The sequence below is a fragment of the Panthera onca genome, chromosome C1, assembly GCF_046562875.1.
Source record: "Panthera onca isolate mPanOnc1 chromosome C1, mPanOnc1 haplotype 2, whole genome shotgun sequence".
Classification (NCBI taxonomy): domain Eukaryota; kingdom Metazoa; phylum Chordata; class Mammalia; order Carnivora; family Felidae; genus Panthera; species Panthera onca.
Window position 1 is genome coordinate 150,461,567 of NC_138346.1, and position 27,366 is coordinate 150,488,932.

General features: G+C 33.4%; 2 protein-coding genes across 3 annotated transcripts in view; one reads left to right on the forward strand and one right to left on the reverse strand.

The window, feature by feature from the left end:
• CTBS (chitobiase) overlaps nucleotides 1-3,988 on the forward strand; it is a 42,876-nt gene extending 38,888 nt beyond the window's left edge. Inside the window, exons 6-8 of one of the 2 annotated variants that reach the window (XM_060622482.3) lie at nucleotides 226-387; nucleotides 2,076-2,150; nucleotides 2,811-3,988. In XM_060622482.3, the coding sequence (XP_060478465.1) occupies nucleotides 226-387; nucleotides 2,076-2,150; nucleotides 2,811-3,002 (429 nt within the window). In that variant the 3' untranslated portion in view covers nucleotides 3,003-3,988. The remainder of the gene's footprint in view (nucleotides 1-225; nucleotides 388-2,075; nucleotides 2,151-2,810) is intronic. The other variant, XM_060622485.3, reaches the window with a different exon arrangement.
• The window catches only part of SPATA1 (spermatogenesis associated 1), a 57,493-nt gene that overhangs the window by 2,333 nt on the left and 27,794 nt on the right, over nucleotides 1-27,366 (reverse strand). Inside the window, 12 exon segments of the mRNA XM_078451746.2 lie at nucleotides 1,660-1,704; nucleotides 2,289-2,358; nucleotides 4,347-4,377; nucleotides 4,379-4,434; nucleotides 5,171-5,269; nucleotides 6,761-6,939; nucleotides 9,768-9,893; nucleotides 10,525-10,636; nucleotides 15,133-15,193; nucleotides 15,909-16,020; nucleotides 26,179-26,407; nucleotides 26,503-26,556. Coding sequence (XP_078307872.2) covers nucleotides 1,660-1,704; nucleotides 2,289-2,358; nucleotides 4,347-4,377; nucleotides 4,379-4,434; nucleotides 5,171-5,269; nucleotides 6,761-6,939; nucleotides 9,768-9,893; nucleotides 10,525-10,636; nucleotides 15,133-15,193; nucleotides 15,909-16,020; nucleotides 26,179-26,407; nucleotides 26,503-26,556 — 1,174 coding nt within the window.

Consider the following 27,366-nt stretch of genomic DNA (forward strand, 5'->3'; position numbering starts at 1 on the left):
TGTTTTGTATATGAACATAGTTTGAGACTAAAAAGGTAGCGTTTAATTATTTAATCCCACGGAAGTTTCTGAATGTTACATATTTTCTTTTTACTTTTATTAGGTATAGTCAGGTTATTTATAGTACATATTTTATTTCTAATAGTTTTTGATTACATTTTCTGATTGGGTTTCTAAGACTTGCTTAACTGATAAATGTATAACATGAACATTTTATATTTCTAGGATCGTGTTTGTACCATTCCAAAAGTCCCTTCCTGGAGGGCCTCTTGTGGTATTGCTTCAGGACAGCAGGTGCCCTATAAAATAATTATGAAGCACGTAAATAGTTCTATTTCTGGAAGCCACTGGGATAAAAATCAGCAGGCCTCTTACTATAACTATAAAGTAAGACTTTTCACAAGTTATGAACATTCTATTTTCATAACTGCATGTTTTCATAATTACATATTTGATATTAAGAATTTCTATCAGTTTTCTTTTAGGGTACAACATAGAGTTTAGATGAGTAAACTTGTAATCAGGTACTTTACTTTCCAGCTGAGCAGTTCAACTTATGCTAATAATATAACTTCTTTGCATGGGCCACTTGTCATGTTAGATAAGGTTATAAAAACATGCATATCACAAACAGGATCTCCTGTAATAATTGACAGCTATGTATGATAACTGTGGCTTTGGGCCAAAATAGGTTACCACTCAGTAAGCCTTCATTTCAAGGTAGCCTAAAGGTTCTGATGAGGCTGTTTTTTATAGGGAGGCATGAGGCTGAGAATAAAGAATGCATCATCATGGAATCAGTGGAAAATGGTATAAACTATGTGACATTAGACACATTATATTACAAACAGAAACTTGAAGAAGTAGAGGAAATGACCAGAGCAATTCTGTCAGGTAGTGTTTGATAAATAGTAATTGCCATACAAAGAGGCAAAAGTAATATTTTTCATAATTTACCTTCAACATAATACAAACTTTTCCACACACCTCAATTACAAGCCATCTTTGAATTTACTTTGGATTCTGTTACTGTAAAAGGAGCCCTAAAATATGATGTAAGTTGATTCCAGTAGGAATTTATATTCCTTAATAATGGCCTGTTCCCAATTTATGAAAAATGACTATAAACCCACATATTTAATAAATGCTTTGGTGTAGAGATTTCTATACCTTTATAAACCCATTAAACTAGGGTATATTATAATCTTGTCTTTGCCAAACAGTGTAATATTTTACACTCTGTGGTACTATTTTTTGTAGTCCCTGACTTATTTTTTTCCTTAATAAATAAGACAAATTCTTTAAGGTTTTACAATTCAGGAAGCCTTTTGATAAACCTTTTGAAAGTCATTTATTTAATGGCACTTTAGACAACAGTTTAGCTATAAAACTGTTTTGTTCCTCTTTTTCACTCATTGTAAAATTCCATAGCAACCAAAATCAAGTTTCTTGTTGTGATTGAAGAGAATCGTTTTTGCTTTCTTATGCTGTTTGAGCCATAGCAGCCTCATCATGCACTCGATATTCCCAAAAGCATATGTATGCCTTAATCATGAATAGATCAATTTTACATATGCTCAGTTTTTCATCCTTTCATCCTTCACTGCTTTGAGGCATTTGAAATTTCTTAACATTATCAAAAGGGCTCAAAGTACTCACTAAATAATGGCAAAGAGATATGTGTCTTTGGATTCATCCCTGAACCTGCAAAAATAAATATTTCTATATTTACATAGAGGTTGCCTTTTAATAGTGAATCACAATTTAAAATTTTAAATAGAATATAAAATATGCTTGTAGTAAATGAGCCTACTATACTTAAATATGCCAGTTTATTCATTTACCAAGTGACTAATGTCCTGCAAAGTAGTCCTAATTCCAGTGGTGCTACCATAAATAAAATTATTACTGGCATCCATTGAGAATTGCCTTTAAAAGTTTCCCAGATGTATATAAAAATCAGTATAATTATTTAAAATCACAGTTGATTCTATTTTTTATTTCCTATCTTTTCCCCCTTTCCTTTACCCTTTGCCTAGTTTTTCTGTTCCTTTTCTCTTTCTTTTATCCAATAGCTTATCTACCTTCTAGGAGAGACTGTGTTAGTACTAGAGGCAGTTGATGCTGAGGAGGACTTTAAAGGGTGGAAGGTGAGCATAAGACCATTTTCAGATTTTCTCATCTACAAAAATGTGTGTGCATAAGTTACCCATGGAATCCACACCCGACAGGCTCTTAAAATCAATTCTGTAAGACCTGGAAAAGGAGATATTTTCCTCACCCATTACCTTTTGATATGACTGATTCATCACAGATGAAGTCATCTGCTGAGTTCTTAATTAGGCACATTTCCAGGAACTGTAGAAGAAAAAAAAAATACATAAACTGGCTTAGAGGACCAGAGCAGTGATCCTCCTTAACTGTGTCTGCATATCAGAATTATCTAATGGAATGGCAAAACACAAAACAAATGTATGCCCTGTCATCAGCCCTGAAGATTTTTTCATGTGGTGTGGGTCCCGGTAGTTTGTGTTTTTTAAAGCCACACAAGTGCTTCAGATGTACATCTTGGTTGATAATCATCAGATCAGACCAAGGAAGGAATCTTAGGGCATGAGAAGGACTTTATATAGAATATATTATGAAGTTCATTTGTTCTCTTCTGTTGTGAACTCACCACAATCATATCTAGAAAGTACCACATACAAAATCATGGAAGCAGAAAATATTGTGCCCTAAAATCTTTCATTGTATCATTTTTGAGTCATTGGATTTAATATTGTGCTGAATAGTTTAATTTCTTCTTCTAGGATTCTTCTGGCCATTTGCATCAAGTGTGGTATGATAACCCTCAGAGCATTTCTTTAAAGGCAGCATACATACAAAAGCATGGCTTACGAGGCATTGGCATGTGGCACGCAAATTGTCTTGACTACTCTGGAGATGCTGTAGCCAAACAGCAAACCGAAGAAATGTGGAAAGTCTTAAACCCAAAGCTGTGACAGATGAGCATCTTATGTCAAACTAAGATTTAGAAAAATGATCTGTATAAATAGATCCGTTTCTTGAAGAAATGAAAATGTATACATTTTTGTCATATAATTTAGTTATATTTAAAAGCAATTAAAAGCAGATAAATGCTTTGGTTATCTAAAAACAAAGGTAAGAAGTCAACTTGCTATATTTATTCTTCTGTGTTTAATACTATAATTAGGAAAAATTGTTTTCAGAATTTTATTGCTGATTTTTAAAATATGTATAATTTGAATTGGAAATTATTTGCTTAGACTAGATTTTTTAAAACCTAGTCTTTGAGAAGCAGTTAGCTCTGTACTTTTTGTTCCAAAAATTTTTCTGCTTCCTGATTTCATTTGGTACTCAAATTCTCTAAAAGCCTCCAGAGGAAAAAATAAAATATAAGTCATATTTTGAATTAGTATGTTAGAACTGCCTAATATTTTTTACCTAAATTATTTTTATGAGGTTATAGCAGAAACTTTCAGGAAAAACTTAGTGTTGAACATGATTCTATTAATATTCCTTCATTTATGAACATCTATAATTTCTTTCCATTGTTAAATTTTTTTCTATATGTGCATTTTTCCTTTAATTATTTAAAGACATTGGTTTTTCAACTTTTTTCTCTGCACAAAATCTCTCTAAAAGATAATTTTTCTAAATGTAAAGAGGTCTCTGTTCTTTTCCTCAGGGCAATTGTGTTACACTTATTAAAAATCTGCATCCTTGAACTCTGGACTTACATAAATCCTGTCTTTGTACATTTCACCCTCTTCCCTCATTTGGAATAAATGATGATTCAGTCACCTGTTGAGAATACTTCCTATTTATCCAATTATTTATGACAGAGTGAAACCAACCATTTTCCATAGTATTTGTTGAATTACTATTGTCTTTGTATTTCTAAAATTTTAAAAATTTGAATTCTTAGATACTAATCTCTATCATAGCTCTGGATGTAAATTCAATATCCCTATTTATAAACTATAATTTCTAGATTGCTTTTAATCAAATACAATGAATAAATGGTCTGTATTTAAATGCAGATAGATTCTTTAAATCATATTTTAATAAATATGAAATATTGCTATTAAACTTTAAGACTATTTTATAAAATATAGTACTGTAAAATGTGTAATAGACTTAAAAACTTCAAAAATAACCAAATAGCTAGTGTTTTGCTTTTTTACATCTAATAGTTCCTGAAACATTTTTTGAAACCCAAATGAAAAGCGAAAAAAATATATAACTTATGATTTATATAAAGTATCGCACCAAGGAAAACAATGGTTACATTTTTTTGGCAAATTAGTTTTAAATTAACATACCCAATTGAGGCTGTACAGATGTGTTATTTTTCTTCTGTGCCAGTTCAGTTTTCAGCATGCGTAAATCTGAAACTGCTTGTTTTCTCACCTACAAAAACAATTACCTTTCAAAAATTAGCTTTCATTTTACTGTTCTAAAATTCAGAGAGTCCTAATTGAATGCTGCTAGTGAAAAGAATCTAGAACTGGGCTATTCAATACAGTAGCTACTTGCCACATATAGCTATATAAATTAACAAATTATATGAAGATTGAATATCAGTTCCTCAGTCACACAACAAGCTACATTTCAAGTGCTCAATATCCTTATGTGGCTAGTGGTTGCTGTATCTGACAGTGCAGATATGGAACACTTCCATCACTGTAGAACAATGGACAGTGCTCATTCTAGAAAGGGGTCATTATTCATGTCATAGAGCTATTTCTGATAAAGAAATGAATTTAGAGCATTAATTATATATACATGAAAATAATCAGAATGAGAGACTTACCCTAGAATGGGTTTAAAAAAAAATTGAGCTCAGAGAGCTAAGTGGTTTGTCAGACTTTCATATATTAGAGTCATCCATAAATAAATTACTTTTAAAATATTGAGACTCTACTGATTCACAAGGTCCTTTTGCTTTAATTCTTAGTGAAATTTTACTTTGGCCTTGTTATAACAGGCATCTTTTCACAGGATTTACTTCTTGCATTTTTCTCACTCATGCTCTTGGTTAAGGTAATGACTTTAAGACAATCTGTACTATCTTTAGGCTTTTGATACCCAAAATTAAAACAATTTATTTCAAGATAAATGTCTGATTAGGAGAAATGCAAATTACCTTAGCTTCCATTATGAGTTTCATTTTGTCAGTATCCAGTTTTCTCTTAAGTTGGTCAATAGCATGCTGTACCTCAGTGATCTGGATTATAAGGTAATTCTGTATGAAACAAAGACATTTAGTAAATTCATTTTTATTTATTTTTATTTTTTTAAGTTTGTTTCTTTATTTTGAGAGAGAATCTCAAGCATGCTCCACGCTGTTAATGTAGAGCCTGATGTGGGGCTTGAACTCACAAACTGTGAGATCATGACTTGAGCCAAAACCAAGAATCAGATACTTAACCAACTAAGCCACCCAGGTGCCCCTATTTATTTTTATTTTTAATTGTCTTGCAAACTATCAAGTGATAATACCAAAAAAGCAAATCATAAGAATAACCTATTGCATAAAATAAACTCATTGCTTTGGAGTAAATTAGAATTGACCTTTTTCTTATGTCTTAGGGACCACATTCCCTTCTGTTGTATTACATTTATTCATGTTTTATAAAAATAAGTAGATATTTGTGCAAGTTGCCTTTGTGGTACCAATTTAATGGTAAGAAATATTACTATAAAAGGAATATACTAGGTTTAAGATACTAGCAAGGCTTTTGAAATTATCATAACAATTTATCAGCTGAATTGGATAGTATTACTTTAAAATATTTAATAATTAAATACTATATATAAGAAAACCTATTTAATATAAGAAGCTTTTTTAGTTATTTTTGTTCAGAAAAGTTTATGAGGTATAATGGTCAACAAAAACTATTTAAAATTTTAAGCTGCCTCTGTGAAAAAAAATTGTATATTGAACTTGATAAAACAAAAAAATCAGCTATGCAAGATAATTAGTATCCGCTAAGATGGATAATCCATTACTTGAGCCTATTTGAGTTTTACATTAGATTTATCTAAAATGGTAAACTTTTACTCATAGAAACAGAGAACAGATTGGTGGTTGCCAGAGGGTAGAAAATGAAGGGAAATGGGTGAAAGTGGTCAAAAGGCACAAACTTGTAGTGAAAATAAGTTCTGAGAATGCAATGTACAGCATGATAACTACAATTAACAGTATTGTATATTTGAAATTGCTTAGGAAATAGACCTTAAAAGTTCTCATTACAAGAAAAATAATCTGTAACTGTGAGATGATGGATGTTAACTAAATTTATTATGGTAATCATTTCATAATACATACATAAATAATTATGTTATATACCTTACTGAGATATAATTGGTGTATAATATTAGTGTAAGACTGGAGAAAAGTTTTATATATTCTTCTTTAGGAGGCAGATAGCCCTACTTGCCATTGGCAACTCTATTGGTACCATGAGGACAAGCAGTCTTATAATGAAGCCAATGCTGAAAATAATAGGTAAGGAATGCCAGAAGCACATAGTCCCTTAAAGATCTCATTAAGCTCCTAATTGTATCCTCTCAGCACCCATTACATGAGATCATAAATTTTCTTATTGGTTAAGTCAAGTTTTTGTTAGCCGTAGCCCAAAGCATTCTACCTATGATAATACTAGCAATAATAAAACATGCATTTTGAGTAGAACTTCTCTAAAAGAATGTGAACACATTTAGTAATAAGTACCTTAGAGTCTGTGATGTTTGCCAAATTCTTTGGTCTCATCTTAATGTCCCTGGCTTCAAGCTGCATGAGCAGTTTTTTATAGTAAAGTTCTAAATCTTCTCGAAGTTTTGTTAAAACCTCCTCCAACGATGCTGTGATTTTCTTTGTTTCAAAGTATTTTTTCTTCCAATCATCACAGGCTACAAAAAAAGCAAGGACTATAATGTGAGTCTGACTAAAGGATTAAACGTTTCAACTCGGAAAGGACCCTTGAGTTAATTTAAACCCTTCTACTCCCCCACTCTTCCTTCCTCATATGCTGAGGAAATTAAAGCAAAGACTGAAATGTTTATTAGATAATAAAAGGACTGGCCTACAAATATAGAAAATAGTGATGAATCCAGGAACCAAACCAAGTTCTTTAAGCTTGTAATTATTTCTGAAAAATCTTGATTAAAAATACTACCTATAGAAAAATGTGTATATTTATTTTGATTACTTTTTCCATAGTCTGATTTCAAATCATAATTAAAACAATGAAGAGAAAGGCATAATATTTTTTCATCCCCTTAAATGACTTATGTTTTATAAAATAAGCTGATTCTGATTTATCACTTATTAAAATTATTCCAAATATATCCCCAAATGTATGTAGGGCAGAATTTAAGCCTGAGCCCTGTAGTTGAGAAAATTAGAAATCAAATACTGCCAATTTAGGGAATCATTTTGACCCAATGAGATTCTAAATACAAACTTAACAGGAACACAAACTGCATGCTACTATATCAGAATATGCTTATGTTTCTCTTTTAAAAAATTATCAAAGAAATGAAAACCCCAGATATAAAAGTTGATTTCATTAAAATTCTACAACTTTATGGGATTTTAACTCAAGATTTTAACTATTTATTTCCCTCATGTCCTATATCTAATCCCTCAGCAAGTTCTATTGGTACTACTGTAAAATACTTCCAGCATCTGGCACATTCTGTCTTCTTCAATGCTATGTCCCTAGTCAGTGCACAATCATCTTTTGAAAGTGGATTATGTTTCTAACTGGTCTCTCTGCTTCCATTCCTGCCCCTCTATGGGCTATTCCATACAGCAGTCATTCTGATGTTCTAAAAATATTTTTAAAGTCCTATACATCTCTAAAAATCCTCCAATGGCTTCTCATCTTACAATAGAATCTAAACTCCTTAAATTGGCCTGTCTGTTCCTTGGTGAGCTTTTGATTTTATCTTCCTCTACATTCCTCCATATTAAGTTCCAGCCACACTGGCCTTATTTCAGCTCCTTAATACTGCAAGTTCACTTCCATCTCTGGACCTTGACATTTTAGTGTTCCTTCTGTTTGGACTGTTGTTTTTTTTTTTTTTTTTTTTTCTCTTATCTCTTTAGATGTCTGCCTCCTTATTAATCACATCTTAATGATATCTCCTCAGTGATGCCTTCTTTGAAAATTCAAGCTAAAACATTTTTTTCTGCCCCATCACTCTTTGCTCTTTTAAAGGGACTTTTGAGCTCTAATCAGGAGCTGATATTGTCTTATTTGTTTACATCTCCTTTCATTAGAAGAAAGCTCCTTAAGGGCAGGGCCATGTTCATCTTGTTTACTGTATCCTCAGCATTTAAAACAATGCAAGGAATTGATGCACATAGTAGGCTCCCTACGTATTTGATAGCTGATACATGCCTTTTATCTTGAAACATTCCTGTTGAAATAGAAAGTAATCATTCTCATTTTAAATGTTTATTTTTGAGAGAGAGCAAGAGAGCACATAAGCAGGGGAGGGGGCAAAAAGAGAAAGAGATACAGAATCCAAAGCAGGCTCCAGGCTCTGAGCTGTCAGCACAGAGTCTGACGCGGGGATTTGAACCCATGAGCCATGAGATCATGACCTAAGCCAAAGTTTGACACTTAACCAACTGAGCCACCTAGGCACCCCTGATACTCTCATTTTATAAACAGAAAAAGGAAGGCACAAAGAGGAGAAATAACTTTACATAAATCACTGATCTGGTATTAGAATCCTGGTCCTGTGATTTCTAGTCCATTACTCAAATTTGTCTGATAAAATCACTTTTAACAGTACGACAAAACTTAGTCATTGCCATCATTTCCAGGATACCACTTAATAAGGTAGAACCTGCAGAAATACCTCCTGACATTGCCTATAACATCCAGTCAGTTCTAACACTGAAGTAATAATTTTGCTGTAAATTGAGAATCCTACAACCAGTTAATTCCATATATACCTTTTATTCATATAATCCTCCAATACCACCCAAAATGCAGCCCTCTCAAATCCTTTAACATCTGTCTACCCTGGCTTGTTTTTCCATTTCTACCTAGTCCTAGTAACACTTGTTTCTAATTCTGTTGCAGGAAAACTACCTATTTTTCTACTTAATTTCTCTTATTCATTCATTTATTTAGTTTGGCAAAACAGACACACATACCACAAAATTAAGCATGTAGAGAAGACTAAGGGACTCAGGGGATGATTCTAGAGTAATATCTAAGCTGAGATTGAATGACTAGTAGGAACTAGCCAGGTAAACTGGGAAGGGGTGGGTAGAAGGAAAAGGAGATGTAGATGGCAGAGGGAAAGCATGTCTGAAAGCCTACAGCCAAGAGGAGGCACACTTCAGATTTAAGCATATTTAACAGTTTTCGGGGAAGCCTTTCTTGATCTCTTCCATCTAATTTAGGTGTTCTTCTTCTGTACTCCTGTGCATACAATTCTGTAATTCCTTTATCATAGCATCATCAGGATGTATTGTTACTGTTTTCTTATCATTTCCCCAATGGACTATAAGCTCTTTGAGGGCAGAGACAAAATTGTGTCTGCCTATTATCTCCTCAGCCCCTAGAACAGTGGCTAAGTTCAGTAGACAATACATACTTATTTAGTAAATGAATAAAGGAATGTTATAAAAAAATTTGAACTTAAATTTTAAAAAACCTTATGTAAAGTATGTTAATTAATGATAAAATAGTGATAAAAGATGTAATAAATTTTACCGTGACATTGCTTCAACTTGCTTTGTTCAAATAGTTTTTCAACTTTTTTAATTAGTTCTTCTCTAATTCTTTCCAGATATCTTCTTTCTTTCTTTACTTGTTTCAGTTGTTCAATAATCTTCTCTCCTAAAAGATTATAACCCGTCAATGTCCAAAAGCTAAAAGTTGGGAGTGTAAAACTTAAAAGTGCTTAAAATAGCAAGAATAAATTTTACCCGCAAATAATATTACTGATTAAATATATGCAGTAATTAACATATAATTCACATACTTTAAAATAATTTAACATTTTTGTGGTAAAATACACATAATAAAATTTACAGTTTTAACCTCTTTTAAATGTACAGTTCAGTGGCATTATGTACTTTTATGATGCTGTACAACCATCACCACTGTCCATCTCTAGAACTTTTTTATCTTCCGAAATTAAAACTCTGTACCTATTGGACAATAATTCCCCATTAATATTTTTTTATTAAAAAAAATTTTTTTTTTTAAATCTTCATTCACTTTTGAGAGAGAGACAGAGCGCGAGCAGGGGAAGAGCAGAGACACAGCGAGACACAGAATCTGAAGCAGGCTCCAGGCCCTGAGCTGGCAGCACAGAGCCCGACACAGGGCTCGAACTCACGAACTGTGAGATCATGACCTGAGCCGAAGTCGGATACTCAACCGACTGAGCCACCCAGGTGCCCCTCCATTAATATTTAACTTTACCTCACAGAGTTATTTGTACTTACGGTATCATCATACTTACTTTCAATCTGTAATAAAGAGATATCAGTTATTACTGGAGAAAGAGCAGGTTGACAAGGAAGTGAAGGAAAATCAATAAGATCTGGTAGGGTGATGCACTCTTTCTTACCTATCTGTAAGCAAACATGAAAGCCAGTAAGATCTGGTAGAATAACACATTTTTCACCTGTCTGTAAGCATGTGATAATGTACAACAGCAATGCATTTTTTTTTTTTTTTTTTACTTATATGGTGACAAAATCCCAAATCTGTATTTATAACTATAGATTCTCTCTTGTGCTTCAACTTCTCTATTCCACTATTACTTGGACATTATACACAGGTACTTCAAACTTAAAAGAAAAAAAAATCCATTATTACTTTGTAAACATGATTTCTTTCCAAGATTTCTTATAACTTTAACATTTTTCTAAGATGACTATTGATTTTTTTTATCTTGAGCCAATTTTGATAACTTATGTCTGCTTAGAAAATAAGAAAATTAATTGCATTTTCAAAATTTAGCATATATTTTATTGGCTCTGTATTTGTGTTTGTGTCACTTTTATCTTTCTTAACTTTTGTGTTTCTACCCTTTTATGATAAACTACCTCGAGCCTTACCAATGTGGATGTCTCTCCCACCATCACTTCATAGATCTTGAGTTTTCAATTCTGCTAGTTTTTTACCTCTAAGTTATTAGTGTCTCCTTCTATCTTCATTAAGCCCTTACTCCTTTGTTTTACTGTTCTTTTTCTGGTTTTTAATGTTATGTTACATTATTAACTTATAAGTTCAGTCTCCTGCAGAATAATGGCAACCACCTAAATTACAATCTCTCCACATATCCTTCCAATTGCTATAAAAAGAGAGCAAATAATACCCATAACTTATGTCTACAGCATAACTAGGACACAAAATCCGTTAATTTACATATACTTTAATTTGCATATAACTGGGGAAATAAACACCCTAGACCAGCAGAGTGTGCTCAGGAGCCCACCTCCAAGCAGATGTGGACTGCTTAAGCATTAGAGGCCACTGTACAAAGATAACACAATAAACATCAACCATGATTTAGTCTGGAAGGAGGGGGCTCCACATGCATAGGAGAAATCCTGAGAGTAAGGATAAAATCTTGTAAATCAGAGCACTTTTGATGAGGAGGCCAAATGAAAGGGGATTATAAAATGTAGGGGGCCTGAGTGGTAATCATGGGAAGACAGCTTTGAAGAGAGGAAAATACTTTGGAAGAGATATTCCCTCAGGGATAGCTGGTAAGAGAAAAGAAGAAAGTGGCCCAGATAACAGCTCTGCTGAATTAAGTTAGTAGAAAAGAATTCAAAGAAAACAGACCCCAAAAGCTCCATTTATTTAAAAATAAATAAATAACTGCATTTCACTATATGAACAGAAGAGGGAGCACCCAACCTAAGAAGCAAAAGAAACCACCAACACAGGGCTCCCTGTTCCTCTATAAAAATAAAAATAAAAAATATATAAAAATAAGTTATTACTTAAACAGAAAAATTAACACAAATAAACATGAACAATATCTACAAATTATTCAAGCATCCACACAAATTTACATTTTAAAAAAACCTTCACAATTGAGAACTAAAACCAAACAGACAGCCATGAAGCAGAGAAAAACTTAAACAATACTTCCAACACAGATTAAATATAAATAAACATTTGCAGATACCACAGACACAATAAATCAAGAATTTTAAAACTCAGAATAAAAATGGAAAAGCAGGAAGATGTGAAATGGAAGTTGGCTAAAGTGAAGAAAGAAATTAAAAAACAAAATTGTCTCAGAAATGAATAAATTAGCAAGTACCCAAGAAGCAACAAATATGACCAAAAATACAGTAAGGATAGTGGAGAATACAAATAAAAGATGCAAATGAAATGAAACATAAAAAAAAAAGTGAAATAGATCAGAGAAAAGATAACGTATATAAAAGGTAAAGAAAAAAATGAAACAATAGATCTGCTACCTAAATTATTTTCTGAAATTATAATTTTAGGAAATGCTCTTGAAATATGTCTGGATTTTCATACTGCAAGTATCCACTGTGTATCCAGAAAAACCTGATCTAGAATTCTGAGCTAAGATTCAGCCCGGTAAAACTAGTACACGTTAAATGAATCCTCTGGCCTTCCAGACAAATATACCCAAGCTAGTTTGCAAAGAAAAGAAAACCAGGCATCACACTTTTTAACAGTAACATATAAAACATCAGTAGAGCAACATTTTAAAGAAACTCAAGGGAAAAAAAGATGTAAGCCAAGGATGTGACATCCAATCAAGCTATTCTTCAGGTATCAAAACTTTAGACAATGATGAACAAATTTTGTAAAGGGCCAGAGAGTAAATAATTTAGGCTTTGTGGGCCACATATTGTCTCTGTCATGATTCTTTTCCTTAAATTCCTTAAAAATGTAAAAAACCAGGGCACTTGGGTGGCTTAGTCAGTTAAGCATCTGACTTCAGCACAGGTCATAATCTCACAGTTCGTGGGTTCAAGCCCTGCATCAGGCTCTGCATTGACAGCTCAGAGCCTGGAACCTGCTTCAGATTCTGTGTCTCCCTCTCTCTCTGCCCCTCCCCCACTTGTGCTTTCTCTCTCTCAAAAATAAACAAAATAAAATAAAAAAATATTTGTAGGTCCAAGGCCTTACAAAATAGTCTGCAGGCCCTAGTTTGCTGATCTCTGCTCTAGACAAAGTTTTAAATGTGGAAGAAGAGAATATTGTAGCTAGGTGCTTTTTCTAAATTGAACTTAATCCAACCAAGAGATGATTGAAAAGTCTTCTGTAAAAGAACTGGCAGTGTGCTGAACATATTTAATTACAGATCTGAGACTAAAACAAAGGTGAGAGGTTAAGTCTAGAAGTATGGCATATAAATGTTATATGCTCTGACAAAATAGAAGTAACACAACTTAAAATACATAAGAAAGATTTTTTTGATTGCCCTGAATAGGACAGATCAGTGGATAGTTTTAGAGGTAACAAATGAAAAGCATAAGCATAAATTTTAAAAAACGGGAAAAGAACACTAGTATACTAACATAAATGTATTTCCGTAAACACTAGAACAAAAATACAACCTTCCTAAAACACGAGGAGAGGGGAAACGTACAAATAAACCACATAGTAACTCACAGTAACTGTAACATAAAATGACAAATCTTAAGTCAAACACATCAGTCCTATCAATAACATAAGTTGACATAATTCATCTACTAAATAAAAAATATTTTCACACACTCTCACAAAACAAAACCCAACTCTATCTGGGCTATATGTAAAAGACATATCTAAAACAAAGCAATTCAGAAAGGCTGGGGGGAAAAAGTGTGAAGGAAGATGAGGGTATATCAAATAAATGTATGCAAAAACAAAGTACAGGTTAGTATCTTGATATGCAATAAAGGAGAATTCAGACCAAAAAAAGCACTTAAGGAGTCAAAAAAAGGATACTTCATAGCACAAAAGTGATATTAGTATTCACATAAGAACAACTTTGCGCCAAGTAACACATAGAAATCTAAACAGACCAGAAACCACAGGAGATACAGGGATAAACAGTAACACACTAATAAAAGGAGATGCCAATACACCATTGCTATATACGCAATATACGCAGCTACCTAGCAAGAGAATGTGGGAAAAAATAAGGATAAGAAATACTAAGCAAGGTATTCAGCAAGGTAGACTATAGGCACAGAGTAGGGGAAGATACTTGCAACATAAATAAGCATCAAATAAATATCTCTATATTAAAAACTTATACAAATCAGAAACATATGACAACCCAAAAGAAACACTTGAAAATGCACTTCCAAAAAAAGTTACCAAACTGAAGTCCATAAAAATATTAAAACATGATCAACTTTATGGGTAACCTGGGAAATTAAAATTCAAACCACAAATAGCAGTAAGCATCCACTAGACTGACAAAAATTTTAAAGCATGAAGATAGCATATTTTATTAATATCTAGATTTTATTAAAATCTAGCATATTTTATTAATATCTAATTGTCCTATTACGATAGGACAATTATTGCTGAAGATGGTGTGCCTTTTGCTCTGAAACCCAAGAGCTCTGAGCTGTGATTCACCTACAGGACATGACGCAGACTGCACTCAGTACTCCAGCACTTGATCAGCTGGACATTAAAACACAAGTGGCAACATTGTTTGCAATGTCTCTCAGATCACCTTGTGAGCCTTCACTTCCTTTGGGCCCAAAGTTGGCGGTCTTTTGGATTACTTGATTCAAAAAAAAAAGACTGGAGCAGTACATCCAAATGTGGCAAATCTCTCTCCAAATTCCAAAGAGGTCCATCAAGTGACTCATTCTCAGTGATAAATGGGGCAAGATATAAAAACCTGGCTTTCACTTTAGGACATACCTCAATATGTCCTATCCATACCACAGTATACCCAAAGATTTCACTGAATTGGTAGGCTCCTGAATTTTTTTGAGGCTTATCTCCCATCCTCTCACCTCTAAGATTAGAAAACTTAGACATTTTAAGCTGCAGTTTTGTTTCAATTTCAGTATAAATATTATGTTGCAATACCCCATTTAAACAAAAAATATTTAAATCATACCTGATTGTTCTCTGTTCTAATGGTATTAACTCTATCATCTTCATTTTTCCAAAGAAACAGACTTAAAGGGAATGACAGATTTGAAAGTCATATTAAAAAATGATTCCATGAATATTAGCTTTTCGTATTTTATCTTATTTGACATTCTGTAAACACAAATGTAACATTAAAGCCTCAAAAAGCCTGAGAACATTATATTTCAAGTTCATAAACTACATTTAGTATGAGTACTAGCTAAATTCAAATCACATTATAATATCTATAGCAAAGTAAAATAAAATTTTGGAAACACATTTTGTTTGTAATTCTTTTGTGAATGATTGTTTATAAAATCCCTTCTATTAATTTCAAAAGACTGTATGAAAAACTGTTGCCTTAAGTACTGTAATTCTCCATGAAATGATACCATGTGAAACTCAAGCATACTGATTAGTTTACCCATAACCAAGAATCTAAGTGAGGTAGAACAACTAATTCTAAGAAAGGCAAAGACAAAATTTTCTGTCAGTAGGCTGCCCCTGATGACATAAGAATTATAATAGAAATAAATTTAAGCAATAATTATTCCTCATTATTAAAGATTAGAATCAAGGTAATTTTAATTAAAAATATCCCTAATTTCACTATTTATTTATTATTTATTTATTATTATTAATTTCACTAATTTCACTAATCACTAATTTGTTGTAATTAGAAGTCCTTGTAACAGTACCCTGGTTATCTCATTCTTTATAGTTTAGATTATGACATGTAGAATCAACATCTATACTAGTTACCTTTTTTTGTTTCTTAAATCACTATTTGATTCTTCTGATGATCCTGGCACTTCAGAATTTTCAATTTGATTTTTTCCACTTTGGTTTTCTTTTGGAGTGGCTTTTCCCTCTGCTGATGTTCATGTTCATCCATGGCAAATAAAGTTAATAATATTAAGAAAATAGTAAAATAAAATTTTATACAAATATGTATATATATGGACATACTCTAATCTTGTCCTGTGTCCTTTTCCATGAACTCTACTACACATGATATAAGGCAACAGTTTCCAAAGTAAATTTCATAAAACAGTTTATGTGAAAGGAGAATTCTTTGTGTCAATTCAGTTTGAGGAAAAGAAAGGATTAAGAAACCCTACCAGGAAAACAATCACACACCCCCTTGTAGGATTTCTCTGTTTTTATGTACAATGTGAATCTACAAGATGGGGGTAAGTTAGGTTTTACTTAAACTTAATTGTCTTTAGAAAGCTTTGGCCAAAAGCATCTTTTGAAATTGTATTGAGGAAACTTCTCTGGAAAAGGCTGGTATAAATACAGAGCATATAACGTCATTTGTTATTTCACATACATTTCTATTTATAAAACCTCCCTTCATTTTAACAGAATTTCCCTATATAGGAAAACTATACAATGTCTTTAAAATGTTAACATTAATGTTCTATATGATCTATATGAACAAAAGATCCATGAACCTCACAATATTAATGCAGATATTTTTCCTTTGGATAAATCAAATTTTTTAATTTAGAAAAAATTAATGAGTCATGTTAATATTTGAAAAACCATTTTACAAGAGTTGCCACAGAATTTTGCAACCTGAAGCCTGTACTGGTTTAATTTTAGTCTAGCTGCTATATTTCCCAGCTGGTATATTTGAAATAGTCTTTTAAAGACAATAAACAGGGATTTTCTAAAGGATATATTCAATGCAAAATGAACAAAAACCAGAGGTATCAGCTGCTTAAAAGTTAATAATAAAATACTACTCCCCCCCCCCCAAAGAAAGAAAAAACAATGCAAAATTCAGTAGATTCTAAGTAATTTTGATAGGGATCTGGCACATGTATCTCATTCGTAGTAACAGTCTAGAGCATGATGCACCGCACCATTCATACCTATGCAGTTTAATAACATAAAGAAATCAGGCCTATTCACTTTTGAAAAAAATCATAATAGTGTCTTGAGAGTTACAGTAATATATGCATAAAATGTTATAGATTCACAGAAAAGGATATGATAACTGTGAAACTATGTTTTGAACTATGAGATGTTTGCCTGGCAAAGAAGAGAGCAAGAAGAATTTAAGCAAAGAAAATGGCATTTGCAAAATACACAGTACAAATATATGCAGCATTTTTGGCAATAGTGAAAAGTTCAGTGTGACTCTAGCATGGTGTTGTAAATAAAGCATGGGCTTTAGTCAAACACACAGGAGTTCAAGTCTTGGCACTGTCACAGCAGGTGTGACCTCAGCTAAGTTGTTTTTTTAACCTACGTTTCCTTATCTCTAAAATGGCACGGTGCATGGAAAGCACGCAGCACAGTACCGAATCCTTAGGAGTGTCTTGACTTCAAGTTCTGATTTCTGTTCCACTGCATTTCATATTTTAGATCTTTATCACCTCAGTCTATTCTCCATAGTGTCACCTAAGTGGTTTTGCTAGAATTGAAATCCAATCATGTTACTCCTATTAAAACAAAGCAGGAAAGAATACCACTGGAGAAAAGACAGTCTTTGCAACAAATGGTGTTGGGAACATGCAAAAGATGTAACATGGTACATGGTAACGTGCAAAAGAATGAAACTGGACCACTTTCTTACACCATACACAAAAATCAATTCAAATTGGATGAAAGACCTAAATGTGAGACAAGAGAAACAAACCCTAGAGGAGAACACAGGTAGCAACTTCTTCTGACATGAGCCATAGCAGTAACTTACTAGATACATCTCTGGAGGCAAGGGAAAAATGAACTATTGGGACTTCATGAAGATAAAAAGTTTCTGCACAGCGAAGGAAACAATCAACAAAACTAAAAGGCAGCCAACAGAATGGGAGAAGATATTTGCAAATGACATATCTTTTTTTAATTAAAAAATGTTTTTAAGCTTTATTATTTTTTTTTTTTTTAATTTTTTTTCAACGTTTTTTATTTATTTTTGGGACAGAGAGAGACAGAGCATGAACGGGGGAGGGGCAGAGAGAGAGGGAGACACAGAATCGGAAACAGGCTCCAGGCTCCGAGCCATCAGCCCAGAGCCTGACGCGGGGCTCGAACTCACAGACCGCGAGATCGTGACCTGGCTGAAGTCGGACGCTTAACCGACTGCGCCACCCAGGCGCCCCTAAGCTTTATTTTTGACAGAGAGAGAGAGAGAGAGAGAGCGCGATGAGTGGGGGAGGAGCAGGGAGAGGGAGACACAGAATGTGAAGCAGGGCTCAAACCCACAAACCACAGGATCATGACCTGAGCTGAAGTCAGATGCTTACCCGACTGAGCCACCCAGGTGCCCCTGCAAATGACATATCTGATGAAGGGTTAGTATCCAAAATGTATAAAGAACTTATCAAATTCAACACTCAAAAAACAAATAATCCAGTTAAGAAATGGGCAGAAGACATGAATAGACATTTTTCCAAAGAAGACAGATGGGTAACAGACACATGAAAAGATGTTCAACATCGCTCATTATCAGGGAAATACAAATCAAAACTACAATGAGACATCACCTCACACTTGTCAGAATGCCTAAAATTAACAACACAGAAACAACAGATGTTTTCGAGGATGCAGAAAAAGGGGAATACTCTGACCCTGTTGATGGGAATGCAAACTGGTGCAGCCACTCTGGAAGGTGGTATAGAGGTTCCTCAAAAAGTTAAAAATAGAACTTCCCTATGATCCAGCAATTGCACCACTAGGTATTTACCCAAAGGACACATGCACCTCAATGTTTACTGCAGAATTATCAACAATAGCCAAATTATGGAAAGAGCCCAAATGTCCATCAACTGATGAATAGAGGAAGATGTTGTGGTATATATATATACAATGAACTATTACTCAGCCATAAAAAAGAATGAAATTTTGCTATTTGTGCTGATATGGTTGGAGCTGGAGTGCATTATGCTAAGAGAAATAAGTCAGAGAAAGACAAATACTGTATGATCTCACTCATATGTGGAATTTAAAAAATGAAACAGATAAACACGGGGGAAAAAAGAGAGAGGCAAACCATAAAACTCTTAACTATGGAGAAGAAACTGAGGGTTACTGGAGGAGTGTTGGGTGGGAAATGGGCTAAAAGGGTGATGGCCATTAAGGAGAGCACTTGTTGTGATGAGCACTGGATGTTATATGTAAGTGATGAATCACTAAATTCTACTCCTGAAACTAATATTACTATATATTAACTAACTAGAATTTAAATAAAAACTTGAAACAAACGAAGTTAATATGGCTTCCCGCTGCTTAAACATTCCTTAGTTTTGGAACCAAGGCTCTTGCAGTTCAAGTTTCTACCTACTTCTCCAGTTGTACCTCATGGTGCTTCTTCCTCCCCTTTATCCATAAACTATAATAATTATAATAATAATAATAAGAATAGTATTACTATTAATAATAGCTAAAAGTTACTGAACCAATTACCACATTAAGCAAATCCTGAAAGCCCCATTCATATCATGATCTATGTGAAGGAAGCCTTCTGGAATTAGGCAGTGAACAATCTGCATGGCCAAACATTTGCAACCCTGGGTTTGAAGTATGAATATAAAGGGTTCTCAATGCCATCTTAAAGAACTTGGGCCTTAAGTAGTAATCAATGAGTCTTCCAAAGGTTTTTAAGCAGAGAGATAAATAATCCAGCTTGTAACAACAAGAATGATGCTGACTGCACTCTGCAGAATAGACTGGAAAGCAGATTATAAGCAAGGGGGTTACAATATGGTTTTTAAGGTTCCTTTATATATATATATATATATGTATAAATACATATACATATGTATATACATATATACACACATATATATATGTATATATATATATACATATACATATATATGTGTATATATATTATATATAATATATATAATATATATATATATAAAGTCTACAGTAAGGATTATTTCAAAGCTTAAACAACTGGAAGAGTGATGAAACCAAAGAAGTCAAAGTACACTAGTTTGGGGGCAACAGTGGAGTCAAGTATTAAATATGTTAAGGTTGAGGCATGTCAAAAATGTAGAGGTGTTTAGCACAGACCCATGGGAAAGAACAGAAGACAACTAATAAAAAGAAATACGCACTTCAATATGAAAATGGGTAAAGCATTACTCTTTCCTCCTTCATTAAAGGACTTGTAAAACATACTATGCACATTATTTTAAAAAAGTTTTTTTAATGTTTATTTTTGGGAGAGAGAGAGAGAGAGAGAGAGTGGGGGAGGGGCAGAGAGAGAGGGGAACCCAGAATCTGAAGCTGGCTCCAGGCTCTGAGCTGTCAGTACAGAGCCTGACGTGGGGCTTGAACTCACGAGCTGTGAGATCATGACCTGAGCCAAAGTTGGGTGCTTAACAGACTGAGCCACCCAGGTGCCCCACTATGCACATTGTAACTGTCTATATTTGATAATGTAATGTTAGAGTTCAGATATTTTGCATTATCATGCACCACTAAAGAGTAATTTGGTATTTTAAAGAAACTATACAACTACCATCAACAAATGGAAGTGTACATATGGGAAAAAAATTAAGGAACTTTATTCACATCACACATAAAAATTTGTTCCAGGTAGATTAATAAACTGAATTGGAAAAGCAAACCAAGACATGTTTGAAAGACAATACATGGCCTCAGGGTAGAAAAGAGATTTAAAAAAAAGACATAAATAACACTATCCATAAATGAAAATATCAATAAACTTGACTATATTAAAATGTAAGAACTGCAGTTCCATTTGTGCTCAGGATTATAGAAAGATGAAACAATGCTCCCACTGGAACAAGAAGAAAAGGTAAATAATCAATAAAATAATAACTTTTCTTGAATTCATCAGAGAATTATGGTTGTGGGGAATTGAATTCCAATTCTCTCCTAGGAGAAAATGGTTTCATCTTTGGCAGAGCACAGGAGGAAGTGGTAACTGCTATTAAAAGAAATAAGAAAACAGCTAAAATTTTAAGTAATTCTAAAGGCCAGTGTGGGCTACGAGGATAGTTTGGAATCTCTGGGATCTTCAGACACAAAGGGAAGTCAATACTTAATAGCAAATTCCCTTCCAGGTACCTGTATCATATGCTCACATGGAAGACTAGGGGCAGGGCAGGAGACCTGCCAGGAGAGCCATCAGTGGCAAAAAAGTATGACATTCCATCCTTCTCAGTACTCTTCTTTCACACAAAGCAAAAGCCTTAAGCCAATTGGGGAGGAACTGGAAGCTCTTCCCTCTCAGGATCCAGGAAAAAATGTATTGGTTCTCAAGGAGGAACAGAGGCAAAAGCCATCTGCTTTGGAGGAAGAGTAAGTGACTCTCCTTTCAACAATATTAGCTTTGAAAAATCTTACCACTGAGGAAGGAGTGGAAAACCTCATCACCAGTCCTAGGCAAAGCCTGAAGGAAGGGTAGAAGCAAAAGCTGTAAGGATTATCTTGGCCCCAGGATCATGCACTGATCCTGTTTACTGTAGTAAACAAAGCATTGGTTTACTACCACTGGGTTGGGGGAGGGGGAAGAAACTCTCTCCTAAATATAAAAAATCATTTTTCCCTTACTTTAAAATTCTTTAAAAGATAACAGTGTAAAATAAAAATGGTAAAAATGTATTGTGGAGTTATATACAGAAGTAAAATATATGACAACAGCACAAAGGAATTGGGGGAGAAAACAGAAGTAATACTGCTGTAAGGTTCTTAAATTATATATGAAGTTGTATACAATTTGAAAGGAAACTTCAAATTTAAAGGCTCACTGTATATAGTTTAGAGCAAGAGTAGTAAACTTTTCCTTAAAAGGCCATATAATACATTTTTCAGGCTTATGGACCACTGAGTCTTTGTCACATCTCCTCACATCTGTCATTGTAGTATAAAAACAGTCACTGAAAATATGTAAACAAAATGGTATGGCTGTGTTCCAATAAAAGTTTATAAAAAACAATCCATAAGGCATGGCTTAAAATAAAATAAAATAGGGGTGCCTGGTTGGCTTAATCAGTGGAGCATGCAACTCTTGATCTTGGGATTTTGAGTTTGAGCTCCATATTGATATTATAATATTAATATATATTAATAGAGATTAAAAAGTTTAAATCTTAAAAAAATAAGTATAAATATAGATGTTTGATGACCTCTACCTTATAGCAACCACTAAAAGTTTTCTTTTTTTAAAAAAAATTTTTTAATGTTTATTTTTGAGAGAGAGACAGACAGAGCATGAGCTGGGGAGGGACAGAGAGAGAGACACACACACAGAATCCAAAGCAGGCTCCAGGCTCTGAGCTGTCAGCACAAAGCCCAACACGGGGCTTGAACCCATGAACCATGAGATCATGATCTGAGCTTAAGTCAGACAGTTAAACTGAGCCACCCAGATGCACCTAAAAGTTTTCTTAAAATGAGAAATAACTAATGAGACAACAGTGGAGATAAAATTGAATCACAAAAAACTTCTCAATCAAGAAAGAGGCAAGAAAATGGAAAAATAGAAGATGGAAGAAATGAGACAAATAGAAAATAAATAGCAAGATGGTAGATTTAAGACAAACCACATCAATAATAATTACAATGAATGTAAATGGTCTAAATACCCCTAGTAAAAGATATAGATTGCCAAATTGGACTAAAAAGTAAGATCTAAATACATGCTGTCTATAAGAAACCCACTTTGGATATTCAGTAACAGATAAAACAATGGAGAAAGATATACCATGCAAACACCAATCAAAAAAAAGCTAGAGGGGTGCATGTGTGGCTCAGTTAAGCCTCTGACTCTTGATCTTGGCTCAGGTCATGTTTTCACAGTTCATGGGATCACCCCATCAGTACCAGAGTCTGCTTGGGATTCTCTTTTTTCCTCTCTCTCTGCCCCTCCCTCAATCACATGCACATGCTTTTTCTCTCTCAAAGTAAATAAAAAATAAAAGCTAGAATAATTATATTAATATTAGAGCAATTAACCTTTAAAATAAAAACTATTACCAGAAGTAAAAGAAACATTGTATAATTACATTGGGGTCAGTTTATCAAGAAGATATAATAATCCTAAATGTCACTCATCTAATAACAGCTTCAAATATGTAAAGCAAAACTGATGAAGAGTTGATGTCAACACATTTCTTTGTAATTTTAGAGCATGTTGACAAAATTTAAGAATTCCTTTCATCAAAAGAATCATAAAGAGAATAAAAAGAAGCCACAAACTAAAATCTAGAATGAATTATATACAAACATACAAACACACACACACACACATGCACGCACACATATGGTGGAAAAAACATATATGTATATAAAATGGAGCTATATTTAAAAGAAAGAAAATGGGCAAAACATTTGAATAAAGGCAAATCCAAATGGCCATAAACATATGAAAACATGCTCAACCAAAGGGAACGATTAGAAAAGAAAAGTAAAATATTTGGAATTAAAAATTCAGTGTAAGGATTTAATAGCAGATAAGACACAACTAAAGAGAGAATCAGTAAAATAGATTTGGAAGAAAAATCTGTAGAAATTATCTACAACTTAAAGCAGAGAAACAGGAGACCGAAAATATCTGATAGGATGACAAGTTATGGTTCAATAGAAACTTTCAGACATTGTCAATGGGTACAACCACTCTGGAAAACACATGGGCATTATTTGTAAAGCTGAATATGTGCAAACAATGCCAACGCTAGTTACATTCTCTGAGATCCTCATGGACCTATACATTTAAGAGTCATGTAGAAGAATGTACATATTTGTAATATCCCTAAACTGGCAATAAACCAAATGTCTATCATCAGAACAAATAAATTATGGTATAGTCTTATAATGGAATATTACACAACAATGAAAAAAATAGTATTATATGTGAAACATGACTGAATCTTACAATGTTGAGCAAAAGAAACAAGTCAAAAATAAAATACTTTCAATATGAGTCTATCTAAATTAAATTAAAAACATTCAAAACTAAACTATTGTTAAGAAATACATATTTAGGGGCGCCTGGGTGTCTCAGTTGGTTAAGCATCCTACTTCAGCTCAGCTCATAATCTTTCAGTCTGTGAGTTCGAGCCCCCATGTTGGGGTCTGTGTTGAAAGCTCAGAGCCTGGAGCCTGCTTCAGATCTGTATCTCCCTCTCTCTCTGCCCCTCCTCCACTCACACTCTGTCTCTGTTTCTCAAAAATGAGTAAATGAAGACAATTAAAAAAAAAAATAAATACATATTCAGTTGGTAAAACTATAAATAAAAGCAAGAAAACAATTATCTCAAAAAATCAAAGTAATAGGTTATCGGGGAAGAAATAAGATGTGACAGAGAAAGACACACAAGGTTGGAAAGTGCTTGTAAGAAAAAGAACAACAAAAAATACAGCCTTAGAAACAGCCATTAAACTTCTAAAAAATAACAGGACAAATGCACGAAGTACTTAAAAAAATGTTGCTCCTCAAAAATAAATAAACGTTAAAAAAAAAAAATTAAAAAAAAATGTTGCTCGCAGCAGTATTCATAATAGCAAAAACACTAACACAGGGTTGGATACATAAATTATACCACAAGGAATTCTATAATGATGTAGATCTATATTTATTGATATGAAATGTTTATGACATATTCTAAAATACAAGAAGAGGCTTTAAGGGTTCATATGTGCCCTCATTTTTAAAAGCCAAAAAATATTTATTATATACAAGAACTGAAAAAAAAAATAACTGAAAGAATATATGCCAGAACACTAACAGAAGCCATCTCTGGATGGTGAAATTATTGTTATCTTCTTTATAGTTACTGTTATATCTAGAACTTTTTAAAATGAGCATATGCTGGCCTCTTATAAAGTATAATTAAACTTTTTGAAGTGAAGCACCAAGATATTAATACCATTTAAAAACTACACTTTCACAAAATTCAAGGGTTAAATATTCTCACCAAAGATTGTTTTGGGTTTTGTGCAAATATCATAATTCAAGAATCTGGCCAGTAGCCCAGGATATGAAATATGACACTACTCACAGCTTTATGTGGGGCAATTGCCTACTTCATCAATCACTTGACCTTGTACTTTTCAGGAATACTGGGATTCCACTCTGAATTTTTTTCCCAGGTATTTTTTCCCTTTAACCTTTTAAGTGATATTATGACTGGAAAGCAATATTTAACACTGTAGTAAGAAGACTCGATCAAGAAGGAAGTAAAGATTCTCACTGAGCATCTTGCTGACATCAAATAATAAAGTAGGTGGATCTCATCCACATTTCTCATCAGAAATAGTAAAACACATCAGAAGAGTAAATACTAAATGGACCTATGATTAAAGAAGGTGTTAAGTTTGAGTTGTCATTGGATATAGCATAAACTTAGAATATAAGAATGGTTATAATTGAAGATGGAGAAAAATGTTAGTGGTTAAGAACGTCTATATTTTGCAGCTGTAATGGATGTTGCCATTAACTGGGGGGTGGGGGTCATTTCAGTTATAAATATTTAATATATCTGCCTTTCCATCACAGTTTATTTCCCATAGGCATTATTTTTTTCAGTAGGTTCTTAGACAATAGTTCCACCTTTATATATTTGTTTAATTATCTATCACTTTTTAAGAACTGAATTATCAGTAAATTGATGAAAGTAATGAGATAAAAATTTACAATTCTTTGAAATACAAATGTCGCCCAGCATTAAAATTGTTTTGCTTCTGTTTGATACTATTTTCGTGGCTAAGATCCTTCTCACTTATAGTAATAATACCAGGGTTCTATGCAGTAATCACTTCCTTTCTCCTTCAGCCTTAACTATCTGAAACTATTATAAAAGAAGGTAGTGGAGTTTATTTATGTGCTATAAGTATTTTGACTTGATTTTTAACATAGTACTTAAATTGCGTTTTTTTCTCTCACTTGGTGAAACTATTTTTAAAAATCCCCCAATGGACTTGTAGCTTTCCTTTTATACTGCCACATTTGTAAGGCTAGATTTGCCCAGAATTTGCTCACCGACCTGACTACTAAAATGTACTATAATAACCTCTTTGTTTTTCCCATTCCAGTTGAAATCACCTTCTTCTCGATTCTTGTTAAGAAGCTCTTTCAAAGTGTTTACTAAAAAACTGGGATCTGTTCCAGGTTCTTCCTTCACCAAAGTTACACTAACTGGTCTGTGGATTATTCCATCAGCCTCAGCAACACCGGTATTAGTCTGCCGCTCATCTAAAGAAACTGTTGATGCTGAATAAATATTTCCTAAGTGATCCATTATAGGAAGCAAATATAATTCTGGCTGAAGAGCCTAAAACACATAGGAAATTTTAAAAAATTAGCTTGTAATTTAAAAAACAGTTAAGTTAAAAAATTAGCATAAGTTCAAAATGTCACATTACATACATATGGAGGAACAAATGACTTGAGTTTCAGTTCTGATTCTTGCTTTGCCTTCACCTAGAAACAAATAAATGAGGAAAAAAATAAAGCTTTTGTATATTTTCAATTATTTTTAGTCCAACTTTTTTTTTTTTTTTTTGCAGAAGGCACACATCTGTGACATACAAATCAAACTTAAAAGCTGATAACTGAGGTTAGAGTCTAGAAAATGTAGAATATAATCCTATTTCTATTCACTGTACAAAACATAAAAGAAATTCCATGTCATTTAGTCATAATGACTATGGCTATCACTTGCATGGACTCACTATATGCTAAGCACTATTCTAAGTGCCCTACACGTAATAGCTCAGTTAATCTCCACAGTTCCATGTGATGGGCACACGTTTTAGTTCACAGACAACAAGAGTGAGGCAAAGAGAAGTTAAATAACTTGTCCATGATGTTATAACCAGGAAGTTTCCAAGTTGGGACTCAAAACCAGGAAATCTGGCTTCAGAGTCCAAAGCTGTATACTTTATTTCCTAAATATATAACCCATGGAGTTCATCTGTTATTCATCCATCCATCCATTCATTCATTCAACAAATATTGAGGGCATACTATGGGTCAGGCAGTATTCTCTATGGTAGGAGATACAACAGTAAACAATGCAGAGTTCTTGCTTTCATGTAGCTTCTATTCTACTTATGAGAACAGATGTTAAAGAAACAAGATTTAGAACAGTGATATGTGATTTATGAAAACAAGAGAGTGATGGAATACAGAGTAATTTAAGAGTAAGAATATCTAAAAAGTAGGTGGTCAGAGAAGGCCCTTTGGAAAAGATAATACTTGAGCTTGAGACTTGAATTATGAAAAGATGAA